This window comes from Doryrhamphus excisus, chromosome 8, assembly GCF_030265055.1.
Source record: "Doryrhamphus excisus isolate RoL2022-K1 chromosome 8, RoL_Dexc_1.0, whole genome shotgun sequence".
NCBI classification, from domain to species: Eukaryota; Metazoa; Chordata; class Actinopteri; order Syngnathiformes; family Syngnathidae; genus Doryrhamphus; species Doryrhamphus excisus.
In genome coordinates, this window is record NC_080473.1 from 17,834,443 (window position 1) to 17,849,455 (window position 15,013).

A 15,013-nucleotide genomic window follows, 5' to 3' on the forward strand; every position below is an offset into this window, starting at 1 on the left:
TCGGCTTTTACATTGCATCTTCTCTGCTTCTTCATGCTTATGATGTTCCTCAAAGACAAAGACACCCTCGATCTCCTTGTAACAACTCACCAAATCCATGACCCCTGTAGCATTCACTAGCATTCAATCATCTTGGAGCATTCAGTCAGGAATGCTCTGGAATGTTTCTATCTACTCAATATTTCTATTCATCATTTCCAAGACACTACTTTTTTCCTTAAACTCTGAAGCCTGCGGCTAATCTATGGCTAAAATCTAATCTCGTGACATCTCCATTACCTCAGAACGACTACTAATCCTTTAAAAACTGTGCCACTCACAAGTCAGTGAGGAAACAGTCGCTCTTTCTTTGGCAGGAGCCAATTACCAGCTATCAGTGCAATGCACTGCACTCGCTGCAATGACGTCAGCCTCCCTTTGGGCTCCTCTGTCTACCTCTGGTGGACTTGGGCAGCATTGCAGTGTCAACCATCTTCTGTGCTGCTTGTCCTCCAATCAAATGCTTTTCTGAGATGCATGGCATTGTGGGAAAACTTTAGAATAGTCAGATGCAGCTACAAACAGCAAAAAAAAAAAGGTAGTAATTTTACAATAAAAAAGGCAAAATATTAACAGAAAAAAAGTTGTCATTTTGTCAGAATAATGTTATGATGAAAAATAATTTTAGGAGCATAAAGAATATTAAAGAAAAAGTTGTAATACTATGACAAACAGATGGGAATACAATCACAAGAAGAAAATTGAAAAAATGTATGGAAAAAAAAACATGTCATTTTTGGGGAAGAAAGTCAAATATTAAGAAAAAATGTGTATTCTAATAAGACATATTTTAAAAGGCATATCAATCGCTTTATGTTATGTTATTTTTTGTACATCCATCCATCTATCCATTTTAGGTTTTTGGCAGCCTTTGATCGAGGTGCATCTTTGGTGATATGGTACCAAAAGGGCGAAGCTAGTCTCTGAAAGAATGATCAGAAAAAGGGAAAGCTTATCTTGTTTTTGCCTTGAGCAACTGCAGCGTAACACAAAGTGTAATGAGAGTTTGTATTTTCCAGTCTCTAAGATAAGATAAGGTAAGATAGGAAGCTTGTCGGGGTTTGTTGGCAACAGGACTATTTGGAGGACGTCTGTGCTGATTTGCAGGCTGACAAATAAAACGCCTGTGTGTTTTAAAAGCAAAGCGTGCTCTCAAGCGGCCGTTTATCATTTTACTTCAGCACGTGCGCTTTCATGTTCAATGTCAAATGCGCTGGAAACAGAAAAAGATAAGCCTTGGTGCATCCCAGCGGGCACAGAAGACGAGCTAGACAGAGACCAAGCCAACTAGCACGGCAGCAAGCCTTCTTCAGTCTGGGCTGTAAAATCATCCCGTCCCTTGCAGAAAGAGCACGGATGCCCATCAGCCTTTCTTCTCTTCCTTCATCTCATTTCCATAGAAAGCGAAGAGTTCGGGCCCGTTTTCATTCAGGAGCCCGATGATGTGATTTTCCCGCTGGATGGCGACGGTGACAACAAAGTGATGATGCACTGCGAGGCACGAGGGAACCCGCCTCCCACGTACAGGTGACCACGCTTCCCGGCTAACCCCCTTGTTACCTGCACCCTCGGCTCACCCCACTTCTTTCTTCACAGCTGGTACATCAATGGCACGCAGCTGGACGTGGAAGCCGACCTGCGCTACCGACTGGTTCAGGGGAATTTGGTGCTCAGCAACGCTAGTGAAAGCGCTGACTTGGGGAAGTACCAGTGCCGGGCCCACAACGCTTTTGGCACCGCGTTGAGTCGGGACGCTCATTTGCAGTTTGCATGTAAGTAAACTCGGCTGCTAAGCTTTCACACACCATGACAACACAACACCATTGCCATTGGTCAGCCTATCAGTCTCTGGTCAGGCAGTCATTGGGCGCAGGTTCAGCGCAGGGCAGGTGGTCTATGAAAATAGAGTCCATTGTGTTATTTTCGTCAATCTTAACCTCATAAAATGACTTATGCTACGTTCACATTTTTCAAAAAATCTCACGATCTCCTAAGCTCTGTTACGCAATGGAAAATTTCGAGATCCCGACTGCATCCCGCCTCTGATCCAGAGCATATTGTAGTGACCCTGACGTTTTCATGTTGACGTTGTGCTCTTGGGTGTCCGACTGTTCCGGGTGACTGTGAATGCACCAGGGGATGGGGGCGTGTCTGGTGGAGGAAGTACTGTTGTGTTGCTGGCGGTGGTTGCAACGGCGTGGTTACGGCCGACAGTAGCCAGTATTGTTGTTGTGCAATAAAAAGCTTGTCAGCGATCGCAGTCGTGTAATTTCCATAGCGTCGGCAACGACGCTACAATATATAAAGATGCAGCAGATCCATTGATCCTTTGAACCAAGCTCTGTTAAGCTTTCCTACGCTTTGAGCAAAACTCTGATAAGCTTTGTGACGCTTTGATAAGCTTTAATACGCTCTCCCTGCTTTACGCAATTCGTGACAGATCGCCTCAAATTTTTAAACAGTTTAAACATTTTTGGCGCTCTTGCCGAATGTCCCGAATTGCTCAAACCTTTCTTACGCTGTATTACTCTTTACGCTTTCATTAAGCTTTGTTACGCTTTGCCGCCGCTTTGCTCGCCGATTTAATTCGCCATCGATTCGGCATCGGTGTGAACGTAGCTTAAGTCATTCTCTGCAAATGACACCCTTTTCTCTTTAGAACACAGCTTTTTCTTTGAGTATTGTGACTTTATTCTTGTAAAATAATCTCAATAATAATTAGTAATTGTTTTTTTAGTTTTCGATCATTTATATTTTTAGGATGTGTAAAAACCAGTAAAAACCGACCCTAGCCCCCTTGAGACCCTGCCTTAGAGGGAAACTGGTGTTTGTTTTAAATTCCTGCTTTGGTGCATGGTCTAAGTGTGATTGTTGTTGTGTTTAGTCCGTGTCCATGCAGTCATTGGGCACTCTGCATGTCAACCATGGATGACCAGAGGTATTGTGTTTGTTTTCTCAACACTCTTCAAAGTCTTCCAAAGCCAGCTGGGAATTGAAAACTCATTGTCCTGTTACAGTTACGACTGCAATTGGGGGACTCCCCTGTCCGGAGCACTGTTTGCAATTTCCAGTACGAGTGTATTTAGTCAGACCAAAAAGAATGAAGTGAGTAATGAGTATTTTGTTTTCTGACATCAACATTGCAGTAAAAAATGGTATAGCTTTGACTGAGCAGACAATGTGGTAGTATGAAGATGCAGGAGAAGAAGAAAGATGCGATTGATTTATGGACTGGTGTGTAAAAAGATGGAAGGGAGGAATGGGATTTGCTTCGTTAGCTTCTTTGTGTCGGAGACAAAGAGCAAAGCTTCAGACATTTCTGCTCCCCCTGGCTTCATCAGAGCGAGTCCACTCGCAGAGTTAACATAGGATGTGTCCTCCACGGCCACGTCTGCATGCTGAATGAGAGCAAAACAAGCCGCCGCAAGCCCCCAGTAATGTGCGTGCCTGCCTGCAGAACAAGATCACAGGCTGAGGCAGCACAAAGCCAGGAAAGTGCACTGTTGGTTTTTACGAGCAATGACCATAATGGCCTCATTGGCAATCCTACCGGGACCCCAGTGAGCTGTGGCGGGAAAGTTCACAGTCTGGCGTGTTGTGCAGGACTGACCCAGGAAACAAATGGCTCAATTAGCCTCAAACTACATGCGCAGAGGGGGAAAAAGGGAAGGGAGGTCTTTTCTTAAAAAGCTCTTTTTCCTGCAGGGCAACTTTGCATTCCCAAAGTGGTTGAAGAGTACTTGGAAGTGAACACAACGTGTCCTCTTTTCTAACGCATGGGAGGCAAACCTTTCAAAGAAAAGTGCACGTTTTTATTTTATTGTACCCATCATCCACCATTCTTATATGAGACATGAACACATGTCCTTCTTTTTTTTGTGTCTTCTAAAAATATAAAAACAGATAAAAAGATGCAGCTAAGAATGCACATCAGGGACACACCTATTCCACCTCCAACTCGGCTCCTTGTCCATTGTTCGAGCAGCATATGAGGCACATTGTTGTTATTCTTATGAATATTGATACGCCCAAGAACTACCTTACTGGTGTAGTGACACCTCGCCTTGCCACAGTGACTAGCTTCAGAACACACTGGCACTCAGGCCACTAGCCAAAGCTAACGCTACATATTGGAGCTTTTGTTTTGAAGGCTCGGTGTAGCGTTCCTTTCTATGTTGCTATGGGACATCAATGCACCCAGGAAGTACAGTATGTTATACTAAATATTACTAGTATGACGTGCTATCATCAATGTAGCTGTTACTACATGCTCACGGCATGGATAGAAAACCTTGCTGGAGCTTTGTGGAGCTCTAAGAATAGCCGCCTTTCCAGGCCCAATGGGTGTGTCCCATGAGATGCATTCATTAGCTGCCTTTTTTTTACCTGTTTTTATATCTTTACAACACACAGAATAGAAAAAGACGTGTGTTCATGTGTGCTCCTCATTGGAGTGTTATTATTGGTTATCTGAGGTATTTTTAATGTAATGGGATTCATGGGAATTATGTCATAATTCCCTCGTTTTGGCCTCATGATCATTGTGCACCTCCATTTTTTTCCCATAGGGTGATGTTGTATTTTGTGTGTATTTATTGTCAGTGTGTTGGCCACCAATATAAAAATGTTACAGTGGAGCGTATTATTCATATTTACGTCAGCTAATGGAGATGAAAGAAGTTGTTTTCAGGTTCCAAGGTTGTTTGCAGGAGTAGGAAGTCTATTTTCAAAGAGTGGCTGAAGTGGAATTGTGGCTGCAGGCGATGTCGTGCATGACCCGTTGAGACTGCTGGGTTATGATGGCTAAGGGTGGGTTACGGTGGGAAAGGGTGGGAAAGGATGGTTTGTGGTGGGTAAGGGTGGGTTATGCTGGGTAAGAGAAGATTATGGTGGGTAACAGTGGGTTATGCTGGTTAAGGGTGGGTGAATGTGGGTTATGCTGGGTGAGGGTGGGTAAGTGTGGGTTATGCTGGGTAAGGGTGGGTAAGTGTAGGTTATACTGGGTGAGGGTGGGTAAGTGTGAGTTATGCTGGGTGAGGGTGGGTAAGTGTGGGTTATGCTGGGTAAGGGTGGGTAAGTGTAGGTTATACTGGGTGAGGGTGGGTAAGTGTGGGTTATGCTGGGTGAGCGTGGGTGAGTGTGAGTTATGTTGGGTAAGGGTGGGTAAGTGTGGGTTATGCTGGGTAAGGGTGGGTAAGTGTGGGTTATGCTGGGTAAGGGTGGGTAAATGTGGGTTATGCTGGGTAAGAGTGGGTAAGTGTGGGTTATGCTGGGTAAGGGTGGGTAAGTGTAGGTTATGCTGGGTAAGTGTGAGTTATGCTGGGTAAGGGTGGGTAAGTGTGTGTTATGTTGGGCAAGGGTGGGTAAATGTGGGTTATGGTGGGTTAGGGTGAGCAGGGGTGGGTAAGGATGGGTGGCTGGCCGAATTTTGCTGCGTCAGGTGAAGGCTGGCCGAGTGGCCGCCGTGTTGCTCAGGGAAGGATTTGAAAGTTAGTGAGGAGGAATCTTCAGTGAAGATCATCCTCACTTTTTCTTTGACTTGAACCCCAGCTTCTCCCTCCACATCTCAGGTGTGCAGCAACTATTGGTAATCAATGAAGAAAGTCTTTGATGGGAGCCAACCAAAACAATGCCCTCCCGAGTCTTCCTGATTGGATTCCTGCTGAGGCCGGAATGGGTAATTAGCATGGAGCACCTGCTTGCTGCAGGTTGCATCACAGCCGTTCAAACATTCATAAAGACATATGTTGACGCCTTAATGACTGCGCCGTCGTTGCTGCATTATTAAAAGGTCATGCATATTGATGAGCTTATAAGGAACGTCAGAGGGGGTTTTCTCTTGATCCTCAGCCTTCGTCTACATAATACATCAATGTCTCACCGTGGAGCGACTCAAGCACGCTTTGCTGCGCTTTTTATTCCTTTCCATTGGAATCATTCAATGTGGAATGCACCACACTCTTCTTTTTGGCATCAGAAACACTCCTGGAATACAGGAAATCCCCAATCGCAAACCTCCACAAGTACTTGATGCGCCAATAGAAATGTCTGGTTTTGACACACGGCTCTGCCCCCCCAACCCTAACCCTCCTGCTAGCTTGATGTTGACGTTCTGCTACCTTTTTATAGCATCATTTGTAAAATAGTCACTGTTTTCAATAGATTAGATAGTGTACTCGCCACACAATCCAGGTTTAATCCCTAATAAATATGTCACATACACGTATCTACACACTTCATACATGAAAGATATTACTACTAACCACTGCATCACTGGTCATGGGAGATGATCCATCAACGAATGGAATGGGAGTCTTTTTCATGGTGCATTCAATGACCCCTGAACAGAGTGTGATACCCCAATGCTTGAGTTAAAAAAAACACTATTAGTGACACATAAAACATCAACATGTGGCATTATAACATTTGACATTTATTGTCAAGTATTTATCAATTACAGGTGGTATGAGATATTTTCTGTAGAAAAATGGCTTTTATTATAGAAATGACTACAAATTGTCATCTCTGTGTGGAGATTGCATGTTCTCTCCGTGCATGCGTGTGTTTTCTCCAGGTACTCCGGTTTCCTCCCACGTTCCAAAAACATAATAGGTTAATTGGTGACTCCAAATTGTCCATAGGTATGAATGTGAGTGTGAATGGTTGTTTGTCTATATGTGAGACAAACCACCAGTCCAGGGTGTACCCTGCCTCTCGCCCGAAGACAGCTGGGATAGGCTCCAGCAACCCCGCGACCCTCGAGTGGATAAGCGGTAGAAAATTAATGAATGAATGAACTACAAATTCATCTGATTATAATTACAATATGAATATTAATTTTGAAACATAATTATAATAATATGCAACCAGGCTTCAGCCTTTTTTTCTTTTTTATTTATTTTTATGAATACAATTCTGACTGTTCTTCTTATTATTCAGACCAATGCTGAAGAGAAATAAAAACTTTCTGTTGGAATAGTTATAAGTTGTAAGTGATAATTAATTGTTTGTTTCTTTCGACTTTTTCCTGATTACTGAGTCGCCACAGTGATAATGATGGTAACTATTGGTAGTAGTACTGATGGAATGACAGGATGGATTATATGATATCAAATAATAGGAATAATATAGTTAATGAGGTGGTGTATATTCACGTTGGATCTTCCAATCAGGCCACTGCGGGGCTGAAAGACGCGTTGCAAACAGGAAATTCAGATGTTCCTGAGAATGCGTGACAATGACCTCATATCACGCGTCACTATCCTACCTGGGAAATGCTTCCATGCAATGAGCCTTCAATGTGGACCAGCATGTCTGGTGTGGCGGCTCCAGTTCAGCCATGAAAATATGCCGTTATTGTATTGACGAGCTAAGCCTTTCATTGCTACCTAGCTAGCGCCTTGGAGCCATGTTGAGCACCACGCCCAGATTCATGAGATGCTTGGCAGCCGCTTGTCAATCAACAGATGGTTGTTAGCGGTCCCATTCCAGGATCAAGTGATTGGAGACAGACAGCAAATGAAGGTCCAAACAGCAAGATGGCAAACGTTGCATTTTGTCCAATCACCAGCGAGAGAAGACGATCTTTATTCCCACACCTTAAAGTGCCAAGACATGCATACAGAAAGTGTTTTACCATTCTTCACATTGTCTTTATCAACAGCTAATCACAAACAGCCCCGGGGCTGGACTTTGGACACCCTGGTCCTAAGGCTTTGTGTGTTTGAACGCAGTCGGACCATGTGACCACAAGTCCAAGACACATCAGCATCAGTGTGCTTTCCTGTTGTGTTGCAGATATCGGAGCGTTCAGCGGGAAGACCAGAGGCGGCGTGTCGGTGCGTGAAGGCCAAGGCGTTGTGCTGATGTGCACGCCACCTCCTCATTCTCCAGGTTTGCCTCTACAAATACCTTTTCGAACTTGTTTCTTCAGCGCATGTGGACGTGATTTGCACAAAAAAAGTTACATTTTACTGCCGGAATCTAAGGAGACGATGTCTACATTTCCCGTAAACAATCATAAGCGTGTTCATCTTCACTCGCCATTTGACTGACGGCACAAGGCCGGCGTTGCCATTGGATTGAGTGTGCCCAATGCTTGGTGGGTGAAGCAGCATGACGCAAGTCCAGTACTTCATGTGGTTGCGCCGCCCACTGGTAGAATGCCGACAGTGACAATGATATGCTGTTGAAGCAGTAGTGCAGATATCTGGACTGGACTGGACCAATGGTCCTGGTCCTCACATAATGTGAGTCAATTCACGCTCAAGTTCTTTATTTACAAATACGTTGCATTCAGTTCACGTTCTTAGAAAAATGAATATGTTCCTTTCAACTCGTTCAATCACAGTGTATAGAGGACCTGCTGTGGCTCAGCAAGGTACACTGTATTCGGGCACATGCTCCGAGGAGCCGCTGTGATGCCACACAGGTCTCAGGCAAGCATTTTGCAGTTTTCAAACGTCGTGGTGCCGGTGCTTCAGGTGGCTGATGAGGCTCAAATTCCCACTTGTGGAAGCTTTTATTGGAAGGATGTGATGGTGTTAGCCTCACACACGTCATCCACCACAACAACCTCTCAAGCTAATCAGTACTGACTGGTGCAGAATGCAGAGTTGCAAATGTGTGTTTGGGGGTTGCTAGGATTAGTAGTAATCCTCGTAGTAGTAAATGTAGTAGTAGTAAATGTGGAGATTTAGTGTGCTCCTTAGTCATTTGTGTGATTTTACTGCTTCTTGAAGATTTGATTCCTGGCCAACCAAAACTAAACCATCATGCCATAGTCTCACTGTGGCGGAAGGATTCATGGTCATGCATGTTTTTGTCAGCTGTCTGATCAGTATGTCGCTAAATATAAGTTTACACAGTCACAGTATTAGGAACAGGCAGGTGTACCTAATGAAGTGTCCCACTGAGTCTGCATAAAAAGTGCTGTGTCGTGTTGGCACAGATATTGATCAGCAAGGTGGCCAATGACCTTCCGTTATGGCGGCGACAACGCTTTGACTTCACTCAGTGGCAGCAGGATTTACTCGCAAAGCACAAAGACGCAAGTGTGCACAAGTGTGTGTGCATGTGTGTGTATGTGTGTGTGTGTGTGCGTGCATGTGTGTGTGCGTGCTAATCCTTCTCTGGCCTTATCAAATAGTCTTCTTAGTAGATGAAACCATAATGCCACCTCGTTAAGCTTCACCACTGAATGGAGTTCAAGTGTTTGAGATGTGATCGGCGCCGACGCTGCACTTTTTGATTCCTTTTTAATAGTTTTACTTTGAAGGGACACGATGACTCCCGGCCTACTCTGCGTTGACGGATAACACATGCAAATATTGTTAGGCTGGGAAATCTCTGTGCCTTCTCTTCTGCTTGCACGTGATGATGGATGCCTTCATAGAGAGGAGGAGGCTCTCTTGGATGTTGATCCATTTCATTAGCCACTTCTTCCATCATCCCTCATCATTCTCTACTCATCATTTCCCATGCAAAGCCTTATAGGACAAAACAAACACCTGTGCTTCCCTCCTTGGGTGATGTTCCACTACAAGTATGAAACTCTAGCCTCCCAAGAGTTTCCCAGCATTCATAGAGTGGGGAAATATGTATTCCATCGCCTGCTGATGGACGAGGTAGCACCTACAGACAAAACGTTAGTCGATAAATAAGCCGCTGAGTCTTGTGACGCATGAGAGAGCTCCATTTTGTGGTCATGTGACCACATCAGGCCATCCAGGTGTTTTTTCATGTCAGAGGTTCCGGCACGACACAAGGCCGCATTTGCTTTTTGTCATTTTCTTTTTTCCCTCCTAATTTCCACTGCATGACCTTGCATCGCTCCTCACAAGGGTTCCTTTGCTGCACTGCTGTGTGTGTATGCTAACAGACCCCGCCTACACCCGACACAGAGACAAAGCACTTGCTGCCATGCATGACACAATACGGAGGTTGATCCAGTTCACTTCCATTGTACCATTCAATTATTTCTTTATCATCACAAGAATTTTTTTTATTCTGATTGAGAAGCCTTGTGAGATCATCTTCTTGTGGGCACTGCGGGATCTCAATCTATTGCAGGCAAAGTCTCTTACTGATGATTTTCTAGCGGACTTTGTGCTCCCGACTCCCTTGACATCATCACGCACCTTGTTGTCACGGTGCTGCTCCCTCAGCCTTTTTCCCAATCATCCTAAACCCACCAGGTGAAGTCCTGCATGAGCCTGCCAGGCTCAGCTCTTTGGTCTTTCCCTTGGTGGCGGTGTGTCTTTTGTCCTCATCCGGAGTTGAGATGAGAAGTGCTTTTTTAAAAGTGACAGACTCATACACATAATTGCTCTGCTCAGCAGGGGATGAAATACTTATTTCAGTAAACATGATCCAAATGAAATTCTAGCTTCTTATTTGACGTTATTTAGGATATTCTGTCTCTGTTGAAACCACGCTGGCTGATTGGAGGCTGATGAACAGTCCACTGATGACTTCCTTCAAGTGTTATTGTCTTCTAGTAGCGTCTTTATGTGCGCTGGAACATTTACTTGAGTCATTTACTTCCAGTCCAAGGCTGTGGAATGTCTTTGCCACATAATGAGAGAATAAAAGTACATTGAGTCATGTGACTATCTGGCATCCCAGCATCACGCTGTACCTAATGTTCTGTCTGTCTGCAGAGATCATCTACGGTTGGGTGTTCAACGAGTTCCCGTCCTTTGTGGCTGAGGACAGTCGTCGCTTCGTCTCGCAGGTGACGGGCAACCTGTACATCTCTAAGGTTCAGCCCTCTGACGTGGGCAGCTACATCTGCCTGGTCAAGAACACCGCCACCAATGCCCGCGTCCTCAGCCCGCCCACGCCGCTCACCCTCAAGACAGACGGTAAGACACGACTCCGGGGGGGGGCCTTAAATGTTGTCAGCAAACAGCAGCTTGTGGTTTCATGTGGGAGTCTGCCTCCGTATCGCCTCTTTCATGCCTGCTATCAAAAGCAACAGCACCATGTTGTCATATGGAGAGGATCTTTGACCAGCAAGGTCCTTAAAAACATATAGAGCATCTCTGATTGCTGTTTTTGCAATACATCCTTAACCACTGCCTAGGATACAGAGAATATGTGACTATGAATTTATTATCCATTTGGTGGGGTACAAATGCGACATGTGAAAGAAGAAGTCCAGCATTCTGTTGCAAATGGGACAAGATAAAACTCCTCTGGTGTTGGGTCTCCTGGGGTTGTGCAGGTGTTGTCATTTTCCTCTCCTTTCTGCCTCCAACACGAAACAATCAGGCTGGATCCTGCCAGGGCGTGCTTGGTGCAGCCTGCCATATTGTGTGTGGCGCCTCTAAAGTGCCGAAAATGACTTTGGCACGCCTCACAGCAGACGCCCCACGTGTCGGAGGCCTCTCTCACGTGCACCGACCAATCAGACGCCACAATCTGTGCCTCGCTCAATGTGATTACACAGTGCATGGCCCAAACCTGTATGTGTGTGTGTGTGTTGTCAGCCTGAGCCAAGGCTCTTAATCAAAACAAGCATCTGGGCTCCATTACACGCCGCTGGACGCCATTGATTGTCAGCTTGCATCCCACCTCCAACCACCAGGCTACACCAGGGTGGGCTCACTCATTCATGGGCCACTTTGGGTTCATCTACTGTACGCATTCTATATAATTTAACAGTCTGGACTGGACTGATGTGTCCAATCTGATGTGTTGTACCATCTGGGGTACGTGCTTTAAACATGTGGAGGCTGTTTTGGATTACTGCTACCTAAAAATCGTAAATGGAAACTAAAATACAGCAAAACACAAACAATAAAATACCCTTCTCTGTCCCTCTTCATCCAGCTGCTCCGAACACAAACCCCACTCTACTTTGCCTTGTCTTCCTGGCGCTGCTGTGACGCAGTACCAATGATTACTGTAATGACACATACATCATTAAAAAGTACAGATGCTCTCACTTCAGAGAGCGTTTGAACCGTGTATTTGGTAAAATTCCATCTACCGTATTTGACATGTAAAGAATAATGTTTGTAGAATATTCATAAGCTTTAGTAAGACAGATGATGGTAATTATATCCCAGGTATTTTTCACCCTGAGTTGGACATGACGTGGCGGCTAGTGGGTATAAATGTCGCCCTGAATGTAGCAGAGGAATTAAAAAAAGGTATATCGGCGTCCTCTGGTGCGCGTCAAGGAGGGTTGTTAGTCACTGCGCCACTTAGCACGACTGATGGCGCCTTATCGCTGCGTGCAGGGCACCGCCAGGTTGTGGAGTGAATCGGTGATGCTCGCATGTATTGTGGGGGTGTTCGTACATCATCTTAATGGCGTGCTCCTTTGCCGCCATTTGACATCGCTAACTCGGTCGACATGAAGTGAGCCTCCTGCAAACAGCCCTAAATCATGCAAGGACATTGCAGACATGGAAAATGTGTCAATGTGTGAGCACATACTGGAAGCATCTGTTCATGTACTGGACTTGTGTTTGAAGTCCAGGCCCCACCAGTATGGGCCAGTATGGGATCTGCTGCTAAAGTTGACAGGAAAGTTGAAGTATGCATGTGTTCACACATCCACTCTTCAAAGTTTGGAAGTGAGTAGAATGAAACTTCAGTCACTTCCTCCTGCTTCTCCTCCCCCTTCCCTGCAAGACGAGGAAATCAACGCCTGCCTCAGCAGGTCCCTAAAAGTCATGGCAATAAAAGTGGAGTTGGTCCTGAGTGTAATGTTTTGTTATCCTAACAGGATGAAAGGTTGAGCGTATTCGAAGCGTCTCTCATTGCGCTTCTGCAGCCTAATAAGAAAAGAAAGCAATATCCGTAATCCCGCACTTCCTCTTTGCTAACCTTTCTCAGGGGTCATGGGTGAATACGAGCCCAAAATTGAGGTGCACTTCCCGACATCCGTGCTGGCTGCCAGAGGTGTCACCGTCAGACTGGAGTGCTTCGCGCTGGGGAAGTAAGTCAACAACAAGAACATATTGCTCATCTTCACATCACATCAATCCTTCAGGCGGCGTGTGAACATCATCGTCATCACGAGGAAGAGTGTGGGGGTCCGGCCTGAGGGATGTATAATAATTGAGAGTTTGTTTCATGTTCGCATTGCTGGTATGCATGGATGCAGCAGCAGGACACACGCAACATTACTTTGGAAGAGTAAATATGCAGCAGGGAAAGTCCATCCAGACCCAAAGCACTGACTACACACTTGCTGATGTTAGCGCGCTTGCTGATGTTAGCGCGCTTGCTGATGTTAGCGCGCTTGCTGATGTTAGCGCGTTTGCTGATTTTAGCACACTTATTAACATAGCACACTTGCTAATGTTAGCACACTTAATAATCTTTGCACACTCACTTACGATTGTGAGCACACCTACTAACGTTAGCATAATTACTAATGTTAGCACACTTACTAAAGTTAGCACACTTAGTAATGTTGGCACACTTACTAATGTTAGCGCGCTTGCTGATGTTAGCGCGCTTGCTGATGTTAGCGCGCTTGCTGATTTTAGCGTGCTTATTAACATAGCACACTTGCTAATGTTTGCACACGTAATAATCTTTGCACACTCACTTACGATTGTGAGCACACCTACTAACGTTAGCATAATTACTAATGTTAGCACACTTACTAAAGTTAGCACACTTAGTAATGTTGGCACACTTACTAATGTTAGCATAATTACTAAAGTTAGCACAACTATTAATGTTAGCACTATTATTAATGTTAGCACCCTTGCTAATATTAGCACACTTACTAATGTTAACACAATTAGTAAAGTTAGCATAATTACTAAAGTTAGCACACTTAGTAATGTTAGCACAATTACTAATGTTAGCACCCTTGCTAATATTAGCACACTTACTAATAACACAATTAGTAAAGTTATTAGATATACTTATTAATGTTGGCACACTTACTAATGTTAGCATAATTACTAAAATAAGCACACTTGTTGACTAATGTTAGCACATTTATTAATGTTAGCACGCTTAATGTTAATTAATGTTAGCAGAATTAGTAACCTTAGCTCGCTCAGTAAAGTTAGCACACATACTTACTAATGTTAGTACACTCATCAATGTTAGCACAATTACTGATATTAGCAGCCTTACTAATGCTAGCACATTTACTAATGTTCCCACAATTACTAACGTTAGCACACTTACTAAAGTTAGCACTCAAATCTCAGTGTTTCTCCTCTCAAGTTATTGATCACGGCTGCAAAATAAGCCAAAATGGAGCCAAAGAAGTTTGTAAGTGCCCAAAACTTTAGAGTGATTTTCTTCCCTCCTATTTTGTGGTAATGTACGTAGTTCTATATGAAGGAGCGATTTGTTGTTGATTTGTACAACATCTAAACAAACACTGCCTGCCAGTTGTCTTCAGTGCAAAGTGGTTTGCTTTTTGCACCAATTATCTTTCATGGCACACTCCATGATGTTTATAATTAGTCAGCATGAATAATTTATGTCTGGCTGTCACTAAATGTCTCTAATCTAAAAGAAATGGCCCCAAAAAACCTTGTCACTGTTTACCTAGATTGCAATCAGTTGCTGTGATTACGGTGAGTTGGCGCTCGGATATCGCCACAGTGGGACAGCACTTCCATCAGGAAAGACGCAACAGCAGCTGATCCCGTCACTTGATGACTTTCACAAAAGCATTTCCTGCTAGGTGCTACTTCATGCGGAGATGGAGGTGGTATCAGAGCAGACGAGAGGAAGTCCTCATATCAATCATTGAGCCCAATCATGACACCGGATCTTTCACGTTGTTGGAAGTGCTAATTATTCATGATGACATCATGTCACAGTCCATCCATCATTTATTTTGAGCTAACTTGAGCTAACCTTAACTTGTTTTATTTCACAAAAACCAACCTGGGAAAAGAAATCAATGACAGAAAGTTCACATCGGACATCCTGTTATCTGTGGGGCTTTCCAAGATACGCAACAAAAACCTGTCACACTTTG

The 15,013-nt window shown here is 44.3% G+C and overlaps 1 protein-coding gene across 2 annotated transcripts in view; it reads left to right on the plus strand.

The window, feature by feature from the left end:
- The window catches only part of cntn5 (contactin 5), an 83,595-nt gene that overhangs the window by 32,570 nt on the left and 36,012 nt on the right, over positions 1 to 15,013 (plus strand). For both annotated transcript variants that reach the window (XM_058079845.1, XM_058079846.1), the window contains exons 4-8: positions 1,440 to 1,566; positions 1,636 to 1,811; positions 7,837 to 7,932; positions 10,701 to 10,904; positions 12,889 to 12,991. In XM_058079845.1, coding sequence (XP_057935828.1) covers positions 1,440 to 1,566; positions 1,636 to 1,811; positions 7,837 to 7,932; positions 10,701 to 10,904; positions 12,889 to 12,991 — 706 coding nt within the window. The remainder of the gene's footprint in view (positions 1 to 1,439; positions 1,567 to 1,635; positions 1,812 to 7,836; positions 7,933 to 10,700; positions 10,905 to 12,888; positions 12,992 to 15,013) is intronic.